The sequence below is a fragment of the Amphiura filiformis genome, chromosome 7 (assembly GCF_039555335.1).
Source record: "Amphiura filiformis chromosome 7, Afil_fr2py, whole genome shotgun sequence".
In the NCBI taxonomy this organism is placed as follows: Eukaryota; Metazoa; Echinodermata; class Ophiuroidea; order Amphilepidida; family Amphiuridae; genus Amphiura; species Amphiura filiformis.
This window is the reverse complement of record NC_092634.1, coordinates 66703377-66724180: the sequence shown is the minus strand read 5'-3', so window position 1 is coordinate 66724180 and position 20804 is coordinate 66703377. Positions and strand designations below refer to the sequence as shown.

At 35.2% G+C, this 20804-nt stretch overlaps 1 protein-coding gene across 9 annotated transcripts in view; it reads right to left on the bottom strand.

Moving 5' to 3' along the window:
• Positions 1-20804, bottom strand: part of LOC140157500 (pleckstrin homology domain-containing family G member 5-like) — a 239306-nt gene that overhangs the window by 8459 nt on the left and 210043 nt on the right. For all 9 annotated transcript variants that reach the window (XM_072180711.1, XM_072180712.1, XM_072180705.1 and 6 more), the window contains 8 exons: positions 6539-6664; positions 6056-6187; positions 5428-5478; positions 4415-4564; positions 3250-3360; positions 2669-2821; positions 1240-1392; positions 503-625 (listed from right to left, as the gene is read on the bottom strand). In XM_072180711.1, the coding sequence (XP_072036812.1) occupies positions 503-625; positions 1240-1392; positions 2669-2821; positions 3250-3360; positions 4415-4564; positions 5428-5478; positions 6056-6187; positions 6539-6664 (999 nt within the window). The remainder of the gene's footprint in view (positions 1-502; positions 626-1239; positions 1393-2668; positions 2822-3249; positions 3361-4414; positions 4565-5427; positions 5479-6055; positions 6188-6538; positions 6665-20804) is intronic.

The following is a 20804-nucleotide window of genomic DNA, read 5'->3' as shown; positions in this document are numbered from 1 at the left end:
GCTTATACTGGGATTGATCCTTTATCTTGGCTGGCCAGCATATACATATGTGTCTCACATGAACATCACATGAGTATCACATGATCACCACATGAGTATCACATGATACCACAAGAGTTTCATTATGTACAGCTGACAAACAAGCAAATAAACAAACTTATCCTACTTTTGTCATAATGATCTCTTAGCTTGACTGAGACCTAATAATATACAACCCATCTTGGCTGGCCAGTACATATACATGTACATGAACATCACATGAGTGTCACATGGTCACCACATGAGTATCACATGATCACCACATGAGCATCACATGCACAGCTGGCAAACAAGCAAATAAACAAACTTGCCCTACTTTTGTCACATTGATCTCTTATCTTGATTGGGCCCTCATGTACAACCCATCTTTGCTGTTCAGCACATTCATATACCTCACATGAACATCACATGAGTATCGCATGATCACCACATGAGCATTACATGCACAGCCAAAAAATCTTACCCTACTTTTGTCATATTGGTCCTTTATCTTGACTGGGCCCTCATAGACAACCCATCTTGGCTGACCAATTGCACCTTTAATTGGAAAGTGTAGATCCAGCATGATTGGGCTAGCTTCTATCAGCTGAAAAACATAATCATTTAAATCATAACATAATGTAACAACTATTAAAATATAAAGGTTGCTCCAAGAAGCATCTTTTTTACAAAATGGAATTAAATGAATTACTATACATCTCTTACCATTTTGACTTTATCAGACTACACCCCTGGATGCAGGGAGTATTTTTGGCCAATCACACATCTCATACCTTTTAGGCTTCATCAGACCCTATACCTACTGGGGTATTTCTGGCCAATCATACATCTTTTATCTTTTTCACTCTATCAGACTCTACCCCCCTACTGGGGGTATTTCTGGCAATGGTGTCAATTTGTCTTGAAATGATGGGGGCAGTTGCCCTGAATTGAAAACAACAAAAAGGTTTTGCCAAAGGGTGTAGTAAGCGGGTAAACAGGATGGATGAAGTACAGGGGCCCTGAGGGTTCAAGAGCCCGATCAACTATATGGGTTAGGAATAGGGTTGATAAAGGAGATATTAAAAGGACCCACACTCTCCTTGTTCGTGTATCCCTGAGGCTCCTGCTACACCCTTGCAAAAAAGGATGAACACATCAACTCCCCACTCCCAGATCAGATTGATGCCCATTATTTCTGGCCAATCATGGAACTCTTACCTCTTGGACTTCATCAGATCCTGACCCTGCTGGTGGTATTTCTGGCCAATCATACAGCTCAATTCGTTCTACCATTATCTTCATCTTCTTTGTTTCTTGTTCACGAGTCACTTCTTGGTTCACAAGGTCACAGAATGTCTTGACTTTGGCCAACTGATAAGAAAATACCGTAAAATATCAAAAATAAGCATGTGCATATTAACGCAATGATAAAACAAAAACAATTTTTTAGGATTTTTTCATTTTTTTTCTTTTAAGTTACAAATATCTGTAACATAGATACAAATTTTTATGGTAGTTCAAATTTATAGTACATCTTTCTGATCATAAGTTATTTTTATTATTTTTTACTACCCTGGAATGTGCCGCAAACATGGAATGCATTTTCGGCTATGGGTCAATTTTTCAAAATGGCCTCTATATTATTTTTTGGAAAATTACAAAATTAAAGTCTGTGCACTTTCAGATTCTCAACAGTCCCTCTTTTAACTTGAGTACCCTCCTCCTGATGCTCTAAGGTTTGAAATCAACAGGTCCTTATTAAGTTTTGCAAATAATAATATATGTTTAATTAAGGTTAATAGTTTGAATGTCATACTGGTCCATGTTGATGTGACACTTTATAAAACTGAGGCTAATGCGGCCCATACACATTAATCAATATCAAAGACCCTAGATATAAGAATGGATACAAAATCTGCCATTAAACACGCACAATGGTGGATTTTGTATCCACTCCTGCATATTTTGAATGTGTATGGGCTGCATAAGACTTCAGATAATACAGAAATCAATAACAGATAAATATACATGCCAAATGGCAGTTATAATCAAATGCAGCAAACCTTTGACGAGCACGACTACCCCGATGTTGCAATTTCGGAGCTAACAACGCGTACGGCGTACAGTTCATTCCTAAATTTCCACTCTGCAACAGCAGATTGCCTCAGCAGCCAATCAGAGACAACTGTGTCCAACACAGTAAATACGTGATGTATACTTACAATACGCGCTCATCAAAGGTTTACTGCATTTGATTATAGAATTGATATTGAAGTCAGGATTGAGTGCATGTAGCTGACTTGGGTAACATTTTTACCCTGAAGCATAGTATATTAGCGGGCCAGCACATTGATTTTAACAGGCTTTTGGTGTGAGGGCTCACCTTATTTCTAACACTATGCATAAGCATATACCATATCATCATTTGTGCCAATGGCAATAATGAATACGTTATAGTAATCCTTTCCATTGTATAAACCAACAAATCACCAACATTAGGGTTTGTTACACTCTCTCAAAATAGTGTTTGTTACACTGCCCCTCCCCGTAGAACAATGTCCGTCTCCCAATATACACATCATTATGTTTAGATTAGAGGGAGATGTAGTATGCCTAAATAGACAATGCGCATCTTTGTAATACCTACCTCCCTCAATATAGCTTGTTTATCAGTTTCATTTTCTGTTTTTTTGGCTACAGCCTGCAGCAGTAATGGATACTTGGTAATTCTCTGCATTGGATGCACCAACAACTCACTAAGTTTGCGCCGAGTTTGCTTCCGACTGTAGTCCTGACACCACTAGAATAAACAATAAATTAGTTAGAATACATTATTGTACTCATTATTGTAAAAGCACAAGAGCTGTATGATTGACCAGAAATAGGCCTACCCCAACATGATACCCCCCCCCCCCAGCATGGACAGGGAACTGATCTGATGAAGTCAAAAGATAATAGCTCTATACTTTTTACGAAATCTAATATCACAGAAATCTAATGCTTAAGAAATTCAAAGATATCTAAAAGCTCTACTTTGATTGGCTACTTTGATGTTTATATTATGTAATTAACCAATCAGTGTTAGTGTACCTGCAACAACAATTCAGCTGCTCATCATCTTCTGTTTTTCTATTAACAAACCCAATCTAAAAGCTCTATTGTGATTGGTTACTCAGATGATTATATCATGTAATAAACCAATTAGAAATACTGTAAGAAAGAGTGTACCTGCAAAAACAATTTCAGCTGGTCATCTTCCTTTAGTTTTGCTTTTAAAAATTCAATACATAATCCTTCCTCTGCACAAAACTTGATGTAGGGCTGGAAATGATCACCAAACTACAATGGAAAAAGAATAAACACAAGCTATCTTTGTGATGCAAAATTCAATATGACCAGTCATCTTAGGCTATTTAAATAAAGGCACTTAATTTAATGCCCACGTGACCAGATGGGCACTGACATTATAGCTTGTAGACAGGAAGACTGGAAAAGTGACCTCTGGCGCAGCGGGTTGTCTTTCTGTGTATTTCAATTGGAAACGCGGGAGGCATGTGCAAATATTCTAGCAAATTTGCTGGGTTTTTGCAACTTTGTAGCATTATTGTAAGAGTTTCTGTCAATAACTTTTTGTCGCTGTCGGTAAAAACTTCCAAAATTTAGTTCTTGAAAACATTGTGCAAAAGCAGAATCCCCCAATTTGCAATGGATTAGCCTATTACATTTGTAGTAATTTTGATGATATTTGTCTGAGAAGTTCCTATCTGTTAGCATCATTGTATCACATCTACTGATCACTTGGTGGTCTTGTTATGGTGGCGCCCATAGGTCATGTCGGCATTAAATTAAATGCCTTTTATTATATAGCCTAGGATGACTGATGATGCTCTCCCTGCTTCCCTTAAGGCACCCGATCCACAGGGCAAATTATCTGCAACCCCTTGAGGTGATTCTAACTGCTGCTAACACTATAACCCCCTGGATACTACTGGTCATCTAACAGCATTTCTGATAGGTTGATAACTTGAAATGCTCATTTCAATTGCCAATTATGAGTAGACTTTAAACTATTTATGGTCAAACTTGCATTTGCAGATGATCTTATTAATACCCTCCTTGATTGGTTCAATATTGGACACAATATTCATTTTGGCCAATCAACAGGTAGTTCTCGTACATGGGGTTAAACCAATAGAAAAAACTACCAATCTATACTGGATTTGCTTTGTTTCTTTTTTATGGTGCCAACAAATTGCACATGTGGGCAACAATGATTATGGTTAGACCAAACACCGTACCAAAGTCAGCCAAATTCAAGCATGCTCACAGGACACAGGCTTTTCCAACCTACATATTATTAATCTATGATCTATCTTTTAATCTATGATCTCACCCCTTCAAAAGCCTTAACCACTTCACCAGCTGAGAGAGGTTGACTTGTTTCCCTAGTAATCTTCATGACATTAATGAGTTTTTCCTTCCAAAATGTGGAGTGTTTATACTCAATATCTGTAATGTTGCTGAAGATTTTCCCTGACTGGATCTGATGAGAGAACAATTGATTCAAGATTACTGGTGTAATTGTAGAATCTAGTCCATCCCCAACCAGGTTAGGGTTAATATTAAGGTTAGCATTGGGGTTAGGGCTAGGGGCTAAAGTTGGTAGGGTTATAGAGTTATGGGTGGACCAAATTGCCATATTTTTCTATGATAATATTCAATTTTCCAAGATCAATATATATATATATATATATGGATGCCCAAAGTCAGCCTAAAAGGTGCATGGGGAAAACAAGGAGGAAAAGAATTTGACTTTCAACTCTACATTTCAAGCAAAAGCAGTTGGATACCCATGTACACAGGCCCGTAGCCAGGGGTGCAAAAAAATGCCAAAGGCCCAAAAGTCCCTTTTTGACCCAAAAAGTCACATTTATGCGAACGTGGCGAGTGAAAAATGTCCAAATCCGCCCCAGTCCAAAAAGGTCCAAATTTTGGAAAAAAAAGTCCACTTTTTCAAAATCAGCCCTCCCCAAAAATAAATCCTGGCTACGGGCCTGCATGTACAGATGTTGGAGTGATCAAGCTGGGAAGTAAAAGTGTAAACTCAGCAAAGACAAAAATGTTCTTAAAATGTTTATCCAAAACATTTTAAATGTCAGGTTATATAGATCATGAATATGTTTTTGAAATGTTATTGTAAAATATTTTGGGCAAACATTTGTGCAAAATATTTTGTCAACATGTGCAGTTAAATAAAAATCAGAATGTTATTTTGTTTTGCATCATTTTCAAAAAGGTGGGCTTGGTCTCGGATGGGCAGGACTTGAGCTCGGACACTGAGGTCTTAACTACAACATTGTTACTACTATACTTGAATGTTCTTAAAGCAGCTTCTCCAAAACTTACTGAGTTCAGTATTCCTGCGGCTTGTAGATCAATCAGGCATGTTAAATATAACTGAAATGAAAAAACAATCTTATGTTAACATTTATTCTGAAACCTTTTAGATAAATAAACTGCAAATACCATGTATAGGTCTATTTTAATATAAGTAAAACAAATATCAGGCCCAGTGGCGTAGCGTTATAGGGGCATGTGCCCCCCCCCCCCCATCAGAACTGGTGCACCCCCATTATGGTCGGTACCCCCCCCCCCTCATTATGATGACCCATGCTATGCCACTGATTAGGCCAAGAATTGAACAAGCTATGACTCACATCAATGATATTATTGATATGTGTCATTAACTCACCATGTAGTCATACTTTATTATTATTAAGCAAATAGAATATATCAGGCCAAGAATTGAACCTTGCGGAACTCACATCAATGATAACTCGTATATTCTTGATACATGTGACCTGTGTGTGGACAATCTCCCAGATTGCTTCTTGCTGAACAATGACATTCTTGCAGTAGGCCTACTTTTTAATTATGATTAGGTAATAACATTATTAGACCAAGAATTGAACCCTGTGGAACTCACATCAATAATAACATTATTAGACCAAGAATTGAACCCTGTGGAACTCACATCAATGATAACTCTGATATTCTTGATATAGGTGACCTCTGTGTGGACAATCTCCCAGATGGCTTCCTGCTGTTCAATAACTTTCTTGGGCAGCTCTGCATGGTTACTAACTACATCCCTCCAATTATCCTCCTATGGACAATAAACAAACAAAGTGAGGATTACAACTTTTCTGGTTCTGTACTCCTCAATTTCCTCTTAAAACCTTTCCATGTACAGTCATTTAATTTTGACACAGTGGTGAAACATCATAGGGGCACAGAAAGCATGTGCCCCCTAATTTAGAAAAAATGGCTTGCCCATCCCCCCATCAGGCCCGGTGCCCCCCCCAACAAAAATGTGGTTGGTGCCCTCCCACATAGGATGACTCACACTTTGCCACTGAAAGTTTGTTAAACCATGAGACACCTTTTACCATATTGGGCCAAGAATTGAACCCTGTGGAACTCTCATCAATAATAACTCTAATAGCATAATACTTACTAAGGTAAGTAGTTCAGTATCATCCTCCCTCTGTGGATAAGCAAATATGAGGCTTGGAAACTCTGGCAAGCCGTGTAACATGTAGTAATCTAGCTTGTCTTGCAGCATTTGCAACTTGGGATCCATCTGGAAATAATGCAACAGATATTTATTGGGATATGGTAATGTTTTGCATCAGGACTCTATGTTTGATTCAGTACTAATGTACGTCATGGCTGTTTGATGTGATCATTTATTAGTTTTTCTAACAAAACATTTTCAATTCTAGACCTGATAATACCAACAACATTTATCACACTAATATACATAAACACATCAAAAGAAATAAGTCCCCCTCTGAAAATTTCGTCATAACATCGTAAAGTAAAACTTTGTACCAATAAACTTTATTTAGAAATAATTATATGATTGTTTACTAAGTGTTTTGTGAAAATGAAAGATGTCCATGACTTCATGGCTGAATGAACCCAAATTGAAGACAAAACTGCCCTTTCCAAAAGTCACAAAGTAGGCCTATGCTTGTTAACTGCAAAGCGTATTGGGACAAGGAATGGAACTGGCCATCTTACAACTCACTGTGCTGAACTCTGCACCAAGGGGATTTGCATGGCTGAATGATCAAGAATCGATACACATTACAGTAAATGTTCACTAGGTGAGGATTTTAAACTGCACTCAAACACATGGGGTTTTCCATAAGTAACAAGCCATGAATCAACTTTTGTGACAAGCATAGGCCTACTTTGTGACTTTTGAAAAGGGCAGTTTTTGCCTTCAATTTAGGCTCATTCAGCCCTGAAGTCATGGAAATCTCTCATTTTCACACAGCACTTAGTAAACAGTCATATAATTATTTCAAAGTTAGTTTCATTGGTACAAAACGAAACCTTACAATGTTATGACGACATGTTCAGAGGGGACTTATTTCTTTTGATGTGTTTATATATTTTATAGCTATTTTTAACATTTAACTTTTTTTTTTACTTCTTTAAATTGCACATTTTTTTTTTTTTTTGAGGCGCTATTTACATACATTTGAATTTAAATTAGCCAAATAATGAGTTATTCCTTACATTTCATGTTAAAAGTTTTTTGAAAATTTCCTTGCCATTTGTTAGTCTTTTTTCTGATGTTCTAATGCCATTATACAAGTATCTACCCCTTCTAAAGATGTAAATAGAAATTTACGATAAATAGCGCCATCATTTTTCACCTTTTATGGTCATGAACATTTACAATTCTGATATTTTTGAATTTTTAAAGAAAAATTGTAACTTGTCATCTGTAGTCGACACCCCGGGTCGACGTAGAGAGTTAATTCTCTGCCAACATATCTCCCCTTTGTGGACGATTTTGGAATTGGCATGAAAAATCCATCAAAATGAGTACTAACAAGCCTATAGCTATTGATATTTTGAAAAAATATCTCAAAACATGGACTTTTTATGATAAAGTCTATATGGCCAGCAAGCAAAGCATTAATTTATTTTTTTCTTTTATTGGGTTATTCCATTTAAAATCCACATCCCCCCTGTGCAAGATTTTGGAAATGTCTTCCACAGGGGGAGTATGAATTTTAAATAGAATGAATAGCAGCTCCTTTGAAACTCACCCTCCCTCAATGGAAGATTTCGGTTGAATCTTTCTCAGAGGGTGCAAGAAATTCAAATGGAGCTGCCTAATGTGAAATTCATATTCCCTCTGTGGAAGATATTTCCAAAATCTTCCACATGGGTAGTGTGGATTTTAATAGCCCATTTATAGTAAAATTTGTAGCGGTTGCCTGGATAATTAATATTCCCACCAAGCTATATGATTACTTGGAAACACACTGTGTATCCATTATGCTTAAAATACATTTAACAAGACGAGCAGTGGCATGAATCCATCTTGAACAGTGTGGGGGTGTGTGTGTGTGGGGGGGGGGTAGAAATATGCCCAAAAAATTTACAGGCCAGTCGGGCCTGTAACTCTGAAAATTATTACAGGCCCGGGTGAAAAGTTACTGGCCTGAACATTTGAGAGCTTTTAAATGGGACATTAAAGCACCTTCATACAAAAAAGCTGTTTTTAGAAAATGTATTGAAAAACATATTAACGACAATCGACATCCTGTTTGTGATTTTAGAAAAGGACATAAATATTAAAATGCAATATTTGCCTACATTAAGGGATCGGGAATGAGCGTTTTGAGCGTTTCGACAGTATTTTTTGTGGAACATGAGAGCACATCAGACATATCGAATTGCATGCTGAATACGAAGAATGTCTTTCGGATATCAAATAATTTTCATTTTTTGAAATTCACGATATAATACAAATTTTATGACAAATTATTAAAATTTGATATTTTTCACATTTTTGATATATAACAGTCCTCGAAGTTAATCTTATAAATCTAATGACATATTCTTAAAGTGTATCTAGCTGGGAGGAAAAGCCGACGATCAATTGAACATTTTGACCTTTCATATTGAAGATATGGATTTTTTTCCCAAAAAGACCTAACTTTTTTTGGTGTTTTGGGAAAAAATATCCATATCTTCAATACGAACGGTCAAAATTTTCAATTGATTGTTGGCTTGTCATCTCACCTACATACACCTTAAGTATAAATCATCAGATTTATAAAGTTTTCTTCGAGTACTGTTAAATATCAAAAATATCAATTTTTAATCATTTGCCATAAAATGTGTATTACATTGCGAATTTCAAAAAATCAAAATTATTTGATATCAGATGGACATTCTTCGTATTCAGAATGCAATTCGATATTTCTGATGTGCTTTAATGTCCCACAATAAATACTGTCCAAATGTTCATACCCCACCCATTAATAAAACATTTCATTTTCAGAGCAGTATCACAAAAATTCCTTGATTATCTGTTAAAATAATTGCTTATCGGTTATTCTATGCTATTTGTAATGTTCTGATGCCCACAAATTTTGAGACAGCACTTTAAAGTAATATAAGGCGGTCACAGGACAAAATTGTGCTCACTTTTCGGATTGAAATTAAATTTATTCCATACCGTGCTTCGTAAGTGATTTAATAAATAATTACAGATTGACGATGTATTCATGAATCATGTATTTGAATATTAAAAAAAAAAAAAACTTATACTTTGAGCTTTAAAAGTTACCGCAACTAGACTGCAGAGTCGGAAAGTTACTGGCCCGGCCCGTAAGCTCCATTTCAACACTGTGTGTGTGTTAATATGAATGGTTAAAAAGTGGCTTAAAAAAGGGTCATTTTTCCAAAAAGTGAGGGGGGGGGGCACACATCTCAGTATCCATCCCTCAAAATTGCACAATGCTCATGATGTCAAGAAAAACTTTCAAACACTTTTTGTTAATTTTTAAATTGAAACAATTAATATCAAATAATGTATTCTGACCAGAGTCTGGTAACCATGGTAACAGGAAACATGGAATTGACTTTAGCTAGCCTTGTGTACATTGCAAACGTGTCCTTCAATTTAGGAAATGCTTAGATCTAAAGCTTACATCCTTTATTGTCACCAACATCCCCTGTAGGCCTACCTGTTTTATACACTATAAAAATTCCTGAATTAACAGTTTTTGAACTTTTCAGAACACTTTATTTCTGTACTTTATGCGTAAAAGTACAGGAGGCAATACTTACGATTAATACTACAGTTCACATTCACAATTCTGGTTTAGTGACCCTGCGCACCCTGTGTTTTCAATACAATTCTTGTTTATCCTGCGCATTAGGGTTAGGGTTAGGGCTAGAAGGGTTAAGGTTACACTCATAGGCGTGATTCCGGAGGAGATAAATCCCCCAATATTTCACCAGGGGGATGGTCCATACAATCACCCCCCGCCAATGTTGATGCCTGATAATGGGTTTTTGACCAAATTAACCTCATATTTACCCATTTTAGCTTCGCATGCATATTTATTCTACTTTTACACCATACTTCATCAGTTTAGCTTCAAAATAGCAAAATTTTTTGTGTGCTTCGCGCGCAATTGTACCATAAACTTATTCTGTCGCCAAAAGGTTCTGAATTGACTATACTTGAAGAATTTTTTTCCAACTCCATCCCCCCCATGCATGTCAAAAAGAAATCTACACCACTGGTTATACTTGTGTGCAGGGTATACCAGAATTATTCCCACATTTACAAGGGTATATTTCATAATTATTATAAACACTCCAACATGCTTATAGGCCTAACAGCAAGAAACATGTTGGTGTTTTAATATTAAACCTGGGGGGTACTCAAGTTTGGTTTTGGTTTGGTCCAGTTAGGCCAAGTAAAAATAAAAATATGTTTCTCGTCCGGGGTTTTTAAAATTAGGAGGATGAGGGGCTTTTTATTTTCTATTTTTTATTGGAAAACGACGCTAAATACCTGTATTTGGCACCATATTTTTGGTATTCGACATACAGATTGATATCTGAGAAAAAGAAGGAGGCCCTTTTTATTTTATTGTTTTGAGAGATAAGCCCCTCTAGTGATCACAAAACTCTTCTTAAATGATGTAAAATATGCATTTACAAAGCCGTAAAATAAGTCTCAATTTCTGAAACATCTTTTTCAACAAGTTATAACTGAAAGTTTACAAAATAAAAAGAAATTTGAAAAATCTCCAAAAAAGGAGGAGGGCGTGGACGAGAAACATTTTTTTTTTACTTGGCCTTAAATAAAGTCAAATAAAGCACACCCAGTTTGGACTTTATTTCCTACATAAATAAACAGCTATTTAATATAAACACCACAGGCCTACATACATGTACATATACACTTTAATACATACATAATGCACAGGTCTGTTGTATGATTATTTCCCAATTAGTCTTATCCAATTCACAAAGCCAGACCAAGACCTATGATAACATCTTTAATAACACTCACCTTTAATAACACTCACATGTGATTCTGGGTGTATTCACTAATTAACTAATAGCTAATTAATGTCAGCTAATTCATGTCCAGTCAAATAACGCACAGCTTCCACAGCAATTCATCCTGGTATACCTGCCATGGTAGATAGATAGATTCCTCCACTGCATTGATGTACTATAAATCCACAACATACTCATCTATTAAGGCACAGTTCTTAACCCCAATACATTTGCACATTCAATGAATGACCTTTGAAAATTTGGGTACAAAAACTCATACACTGAAACTTGAGGTCAAATTTTGCACTATGATTGTTTAATTGAGGTTATTGAACTATGTCATTGGGATGAGGCCTTTGTGGTCCATAGTGCTAGTAGTTCCTGTACGATCACATGATAATACAAACCAATGCAAAACAGTAGTAATATGTGTGATAACAAGTTCAGCTATAAATTCAAAGTAACATCTCTACAGTTCAAATTCCATTTGTCAGATTTAATGAAAGCCCCGGGTGAAAGCCCAATGCTAATATTTCACATTTTGTTCGCTCACATCACCATTTAAATTGATTTCGTTAAAGTTTCGCAGAACAAACGACACCCGAAAATAAGAATACCTCAAAATTGTTCACATAAATAGAACTGAACTCTTTGGAATGAGAGTATTTACATTGTCAAAATAATTGTGTATAGTCATAGACCGTAAAAGGATATGGTCTATGGAATCAGTAGCAAATCAGTAATACCTATTTATAAGTTTTCCTTGATCAGAAATAATGATGGCAATTTAAAAGGCAACTCCCATTTCAAGCCTATTGAAATATTGCCATTAAGTAAGCTTACCATACTGATTAAGCATAATTTCATGATTATACATGCAGGAAGTGGAAATAATATATTTATCTTGTTTTATTTTCACTCTCATTAATGCAAACATAACAACACACATCAATGAATCAATCAATTATCTAAAAATCATAAAATTATGCATTTAAATCATTACAGGTAATCGTAATAACTTACTTTTTAAAGTTTCAAATTATGATAAAATCACCATTATTTACTATTTCTGATCAAGGGAAACTCCCTGGGAAACTACGAAATTTGATTCAGTGCTGCAAAAATTAAGTACATATATTTACAAAGAAAACGTAAGTATAGACCAAATTGAAGTGACAATAAAATACCAGTTGGTCACTTCAGATGGTTAAATCGCTGTATGCAGACATAAAGAAAAATATTGAAAATTATGTAAACTTTCTAAAAAAGCTGCTTCAATCACCAGGGGAAAATACCCCCCAGTCAGTACTCTTTATCCCATCAGATGTCCCCCAGTAAAAACCCAAAATTAAAACAATTTCCACTTATTGTAGCAATTTTGCACAAAATTTGTTGATTTTTACTCTGCAATTCACTTTGCCCATCAACTCCCACTGACCCAGATAATTTGGTTATTCCTGATTGGGCTGAAATAAATAAAAAATAAATAAGTAAATAATCAGTTTATATTACAACAGGAGATGATTGCCAATTTATAACGCCCAAAGAAATATTTGGTACACTGGTTAACTCATTCTTAATTCTTATATTTAGCAATTTTTACATAAACAGCTTTGCAAGTTTCAGGACAAAAAAACCCCAATAAAATTCTTCCTGGGCATCAACTACCAGACATGCAGATACACCCCCTTGTGTGGGAGATTAGGGTAACATTTCCATAGAGGGTGTATGGATTTCAACTGGAATAACCCAAAACAAAGGTATTTCATATTGCATTGAAAAAAGATAAACATTACTGTAAAAGTGGCCATTTTCGCACTACATTTATTAAACTTCAATGTAAGGAAACTTAGAATCACAAATTTAAAAATAAGGGAAAACAGTTCATAATTATTGGCAAAATGCAAAAAATGAATCATGCAAACATTACCACTTTTACAGTACATTTAAGTGATATTTAGTCCGCACCAAATAGTTGTGCAGTAGACTAGGCCCAAAAAAAAAGTTGTTTGTTTGTCCTCCACCGCCCGCTCCTCAGATGAAGGCCTGACCAATATTTTTTTTTTCTATTTTTTTTTTTTATATATAAAAATAAGTAAAATTCAATATTTTTTCCAGATTTGGAGTATCTCTGGACCTCTTTCATGGTTGAAAATAAAAAAAGTCCACCAAATCATTAAAAGACTATGACATGAACACAAATTATAACTTTAACTGCATATTTTTTTTTTTCACCATGAATGATTGTAGCATTTAGCTCTAGCAAGGTCCAGAAATACGACAAATCCGAAAAAAAAAAAATCCGCCCGCACGCCTTCTTTCAAAGCTGTGGAGGACAAACAAACAATTAATTTTTTTTGGCCCTATTCATGTTCACTCACCTTTGTAGAAACAGCCGGGATGTGAAATAGTTTCTACGCAGCGTAAACTGTCTCATTATTTGCCTGACCAGGAACAGCTCTTTAATAAGAGCTAACGCCTTAAAATCAATTTAGTTGATACCTCCACGAATAGTTAGCACTGTCTAGAATGCTTTTCGCCAGCCCATTCGGGGCTGGTACCTGTTTCAGGTTTGGGGTCAGTTTACTCAAGAGATTATATTTTAGTGGTATTGGAATGATTTTTTTTTTTACTTTTTGTGGTTAAATTTTTTTAAAAATATTTTAATTCGATTTGTTAGGAAAAGTAAGTATGTTTTGCCGTTTCAACGAACGAAAACGAGTGAGTATTACCAAAGTTATGTTTGAACTAATTAATTATGACTTTAAAAGTTTAAAGGCCTAAATGTAACAATAATAGTTAATATATATAGCATCATATGGTCAGCAGAAGAAAATCTGACATCACCTATGATGTCATATCAGTGTCCTTGACCGGGGTCCTTACTCCTTGACCACTGAACAGCGTGATATCATGTTGATAACAGATCTATAGAATCAAAATCTTCATCATATCCTCGGATCATATCACAGATTCTCAACAATCTGTGATCATATGGACCATATTGATGTGAAAGTAGTTATCTATCATATCCTGTGTCGTTTTATGGATAAAAATGACTCAAAATGTTATTGATGAAATGGTTGCTATCATAAACATCAGTTTTGTCTTTTCAACAGGAAAAAGCCATGCAAAATAAAGTTTTTAGGGCCTAGCTATAATATGGGCATAATTTATGCATATAGTATTGAACAATGTACCCCATTTGACATGCACTTATAGATAAATAAATTGTCTTACTTTATTAATTTAATAACTTCTTTATTATAAATAAAATGACACATAACTATTTGATTCATAAAATTACATTCAACAAAATGATTGAAGAGAAAACACACAAGGCACTAGGCAGACTGTTATATAATGGAGTATGTAAGATGCCATGTCCATAGCTTCGCAGGAGTTTCCGACTAGCAATCAACATGATCAGTACATTCAGAAAAACACAGTTTAAGAGTGAAGATTGTAGTGAGTAACCAGTCCTTTATAAATGTGCTGGCCACTATCTATTATAATATAGTAGGCTTAAACTATACATTGCGAATTAATTAAGTTATTTTAAAATAAAATGTACATGTAAGTTAACTCAAACCGGCAGTGTATATATCGAAAGCAGTGAAATCGGACATTCCTAAGCGAAGATATTGAGTTCGTAAGTTCTGGTATTACAAAATTGGAAATTGAGATATCGTGGGTAAAAAGCTGAAAAGACAAAAAACCCAACGACAACAACAACAACAACAACAACAAAACAAACAGACCAGAACAATTTGGAGTACATGTAATGAATTAAAAGAGTTGACATGAGATTAGGAATTAATGTTTTCTGCTGTTTCAGTGTGCATGTTCTCATCGTTGATGGTTTGGTGGACTGTCATGTAGATGTAAGCGTGATCCTAAAAATGCCTTTCACATTGACCAAAACTAATTACAAGACCTCTTCTACATTGAGGCTGGCTTTCCCTTTTAAAGGGAATTTTTATTATTGACATAATCTGGCAATAATGGTCAACTGTTTTCCCGACTGTTTTAAACAAAATTTGATCAAGTATGAAATTTGACCCTTTGACCTTTGATTGACCCTTACACCTTGTGAATTTTGGGAACATGTCAATCTGAATATAGACATCCTTAGCACTTCAAAAAAGGGGGTCATTAAATTCCAGAGAAGCGCAAAGTGAACTCCCTTACAGCCTCAACTATGTCATCTTTCTTCCTATAATTAGGGATAACCATCAAAATTTCATGTTGCCCCTATTGCTACAAAAGATTGTTTTCTGGATAGAACTCATCAATAGAAGTATTTTGGTGGTAAAATGGTCAAAATCGGTCAAAAACTTTTCGAATTATGAATTTTCAAAGTTTCCCATTCTGACCGGTCATTGGAACGAAATAAAATGACAAGGTCCAAAAATATCAATTGGGAGCAAAATTGGCATAAGCATATATTTACCTTTATATATTTCTTTATTTTAACATATATGCAAACATGAAACAAGCATATTGTGAAAGTATCAAAGGGATTCTTATGAAATGGCACTTTACTAGTCAATGGCATAAATTATTTTTTCAAACCGAGGCATTGAAATCATGCATTTAGCGAACATTTGCCAAAAATCATCCAAGATGGCCGATATGGCACAAAATCAAAATTGCACTAAGTCCAGGTAAACTTTTTTTTTCACAACCAAAAATGTTGATGTTATTGGGTTTAATATGACCAATTAGTAGGTGTATGCAAATTAAATCTTAAGTGTCATTGAAAGTCATTGGCTCATTCACAACAATAGAGGTTATCCACTTCACTCATCATGCTCATGTGTGACTTCTAACAAAAGGTGCTGGTTCCCGTAGTATTCCTCATTCAAAACAATTCAATACATGACCTCGGAGTTACCTGCATGACTTTCGCGGCTATTTTGAAACAGTTATGGTTGCACATTCAGGTACTTCTTTTGAAAGTTCTAAACAAGGTATAGCCAGCAGCAAGTTGTAGATGGTATGGGCCTAAATATAAGAAAACGTTTAGGGTTGAAATCAGGTGAAAAATACACCAAATGAGCACGAAACTTCACATTTATGTTCAGAAAGGTGTCTTCTTAGCATGATTCGAAAGGAGTATGGAAATTCCAAAGGGAAGCTGGTGATTTAATTTGTAACTCGAGATCTACTTGTTCAATATTGTAACCTTTTTACAGAGGGTATGATAGAGGTATTACTGGCAACTCTGCCAAATTTCAGCTCAGTAGGCCACGTTTTTCACCTGAAATTATTGACTTGAATATTTTGTGCCATTCTTGAGCAGTGCTGAACTCAGCCACTGGCAATTAAGCGCACTGTGGCGATGGACCAATTTTGACTCGCACTTACAGGAAAATTAAATAAGTTATGTTGCTGTAATTTGCAAGATAGTTACAAAATATAATTGGCATTAACTTCCCCAATGTTTACAGAAAAATATTGAAAAATAAAAGAATGAGATCAATTTAGAAATGTCTGTGCAAGCAGTGCACAGATGAGCTCCCTGCATGTCTATGGGAGTGTTCTAATCAAGTTGATGGTTCATTGGTCATCCCTACTATAATATACGGGTTATGTATTTAAAGGCCAATTCCGAAATGTTCCCAGTGAAAGTGTAAAAAATAGATATTGTGTATAAATTCCCTACTAGGGAAGGGTAAGTCATTAAAACTGTCATTTATGTATTTTGAAATAAAAACAAAACAAAAACAAAGAAAAGTTAGACAAAGTTGAAGCCCCATTCAAATACACATGGCATTTTAGTACACCATTGTGCATTACAATCATGCAAAATGTAGAAATTAAAAAACATTATGGAGCAAATCACATGTTAGACAGAAAATGGTGTTTCAGCAACAGTGGCATATTTCTTTTTGAAATAATGGGGGAAATGCGGTATACTCTCTAAATGTAAAAGAGTGAAAAACCACTCTGAATTTCAGAGTGAATTTAAGTTAGCTCTAAAAGAGTGGGTTTTAGCTCTAAAAGAGTGAAAACAGTACACATATTTCACTTGCGATTTCGAGTGAGCCTCACTTGTGTAACAAGATGGCGAACAGTGTGTGAATGAATGGCGAAAAGAAAGCGGATTTGATGAAGAAATAGACAGCATACTCAATAGTGACTACATTTATGTGTAGGTCATAACTCAGTAGCAAGTATACACTTGGTCTGGAGACAACGGCGCAGTAAGCTTAAGTCATATGTGAGCAGTTTGTTACCGCCCAGTTGCCAGTTTACATATGTACGCATATGTAAGCTTATGTAGGTTACGCCGCATCACGCTTCTGTAAACATGGTATTTGTCAAGTGTTATGTCCTACACGTAAGTGTACTCACCATTGAACAGTTTGACTATTAGCTTCACTAAATCCATAGTTTTTCATCATTCATCCCACACTGAATTCGACACATTGTGTATGTGCTTAAGCTTTAGACCAGTTCAACATTCCTAGATCAGGCCCTACCCTAACCTGGGGCCTAGCCTCACAACAATTTAAAGCACATAGTAGCTGTTATGAACTGCTATGATATTCTTGTATATAAAATAGGCCTAAATGAATAAAATAAATAAATGCTCTTTTCTGATTCACTCTTTTCCGGGGGTGAATTTTTTCACTCTTTCTTGAGAGTGAGCTTCACTCTAAAAGAGTTGTCACTCATACAGCTCTTAGAAAGAGTGAAATCTTTCACTCTTTTTGAGTGATTTTTCACTCTTTCACATTTAGAGAGTAGTGAATCCAGCACCTTTTGGCGACAGATTAAGTTTATGGTACAAATGCGCGCGAAGCGCACAAACAATTTTACCATTTTGAAGCTAAAGTGGTGAAATATGGTGCCAAAGTGGAGTAAATTTGTGCGAAGCGCACAAAAATTTACACTTTTGGGGCTAAAATTGCCAAATATGAGGTTAATTCCGTCAAAAATCCACATGCAGGCATCAACATTGGGGGATGATTGCATGGACCACCCTCCCTGGCAAAATATTAGGGATTTACCCCCCCGCCAGATCTACGCCTATGTTCATCAACTTGAAATGCCAGTCCTAAAACATAGATACAGCCTATTATATTAAACACAAACACACAGTAAACATTTTACAAATAAACATATTTATTATCTGCTTCATTTCATATAAAAATGGGATTTATTTATAGTGATTCTTAGCTTTTATTATGCTATAAATTAATATTCAAATATGACTTAATTAGCATAAATATACATATGAGTTGATTCAATGGGATATATGTAGCAATTGTTGTGTACAAATGTAATTCTTAATCATACTAATGTATATTAAAGCCTTAAAGGAGTATTTTGTGATCCTAGCATCCTCTTTTTATGACATTTTTCAGTAGATATCCACGAAAAAATCTTATTCCCAAAATTTCAATTGATTCCGATTTTGCGTTTGTGAGTTATGTGTATTACACTGCTCCATAGACAATGTGTTGTTATTTCGTTCTGGTATACCAGAACGAAATTCAAATTCCACGATATCTTTGCTAAACGAATTAATCTGCAAGAAACGTTTTGTACATAAACATGTAGCCAGAGGTTTCCAGTGATATCAAAATCGCAACTTTTTTTTGAGAAATGTGGGGGGATGATGCTGTGGATCACGAAATGCCCTTTTAATACCGGTATATGATTTCGGTCAAATTTTAATTTGGTTATTCTTTACCAAATATTATATTGGGCAAAAAAAAAAAAAAAGTTGTTTGCTTGCCCTCAACCGACCGCCCTAATTTTGGAAATCAGAAAAAGGGTTTTTTTTCTATTTACTGTACAAAAGAATACCGACCCTATTTTTGGAAATTCCTGAAAAAGTTTTTTTTTCTTTTCAAATTTTTGCATTCTGAAGATGTAAAAAAATGTATTTTAGAGCTTGTGTTCAACATTTTAGTTGTTTTCTAATATTAGTTGATTCATTTTGACACCAAAATTGTCTGATTTTTCATATTTTGAGCCTTAATTAATACAAACATTAGTGTTTCCTAGTAATTAAAAAAAAAAAAAGAAGAAAAAAAAAGAAATCCCGACCGACCGACCCAATTGTTAAAATTCAATTGAGGGCAAGCAAACAATTTTTTTTTCTTGGCCTTATATTAGTAACAACTGTCAGGAAAGTTTTCTGGTCAATTTGAGCCAAACTAATGAGGTAAAATGAAAGAAAACTCACTTACTAACTTAGCCACTGTGGTACTCTGTGGGATTGAAAGTTATACAGTGGCGTGTCCAGGGGGGCTTTGGGTGCTGAAGGCCCCCGCAATTTATGTTAAAAATCATGTAAAATCAGCCATTTTTTGGCAATTTTAACTCTGAAAGCCCCTCTGAGCCCCCCGCAGGATACGATCCTTTACACGCCAGTGTCATACTTGCTCTGTTGTCCTAAAAACACAATCAATTTAAGTGAATCCAATTAGGTCTAAATTGGGATGTGTAAACATCCCGGGTAAACATTACAAATATGTCCAAAAAATCAGGTTTGAAAAAAATTGACCAAACTCATTTTAAAAGACCGTACATTATGGCTTGCATACTATATCATATATCGTTGCAATTTTAATATTATGCTGAATAAGATACGCATATTTTTTAATTGTCTGTGAAAAGGAGGGATCCCTTAATGTATCTAACAGGTTGGGAGCCAGAAGGCATTATATCAATATTGTTTATAATTATCGTATTTAATCAATATATTTAACTTGTTAAGTTGAGCGATAGAGGGCAGCATATAGTGTTAGCCAATGGTGCCATTTATCCCCATTCTAAAATTCAGGAGAATTCAAACGTAATATGATCTTAAAAACATACAAATAACTATTTAGCTCAAGTACTCGTTTCTGGTGCAAGAGGTCCTGGGTTCAATTCCCCGCACTGTAACTTGGCCAAAAAGTATTAATTTCAAAAGTCTGAATTTAATTGGCAACATCTGTAGATTAAATTCAGACTTCTGCTCTCCCCATGGTGCATTTATAGAATTGGATAAATAAACCATGAAATAATTCCAGTTTTGGAGGGGAGCTTCAACCGTTGATCCTGTGGATAGAGTCATTAAGTCATGTATATCACAGTCAGTTTCGAAAAGACTAGGGTGTTCACCCCTGGCTGTCCCAATCTGCCAGTTCGTTCAAGGGAGAGCTCGCTATTTGGGTACCCTTCTGCTTAAGCAGTAAAATATAAATAAATAAAAAATAAATTAAACAAAATAAATAAAAAACAATCTTTCTGGATTTTCCTTTAAAAATTTTACACGTGGAAAGAAAAAGATAAAATAATAAAATTTTTAGTTTTTTTGTTTTTCCTTGTTGTTCTTGGCAAGAAAAAATAAAAGGTTAACCAAGAATGAAAATTCCTACTGCAGA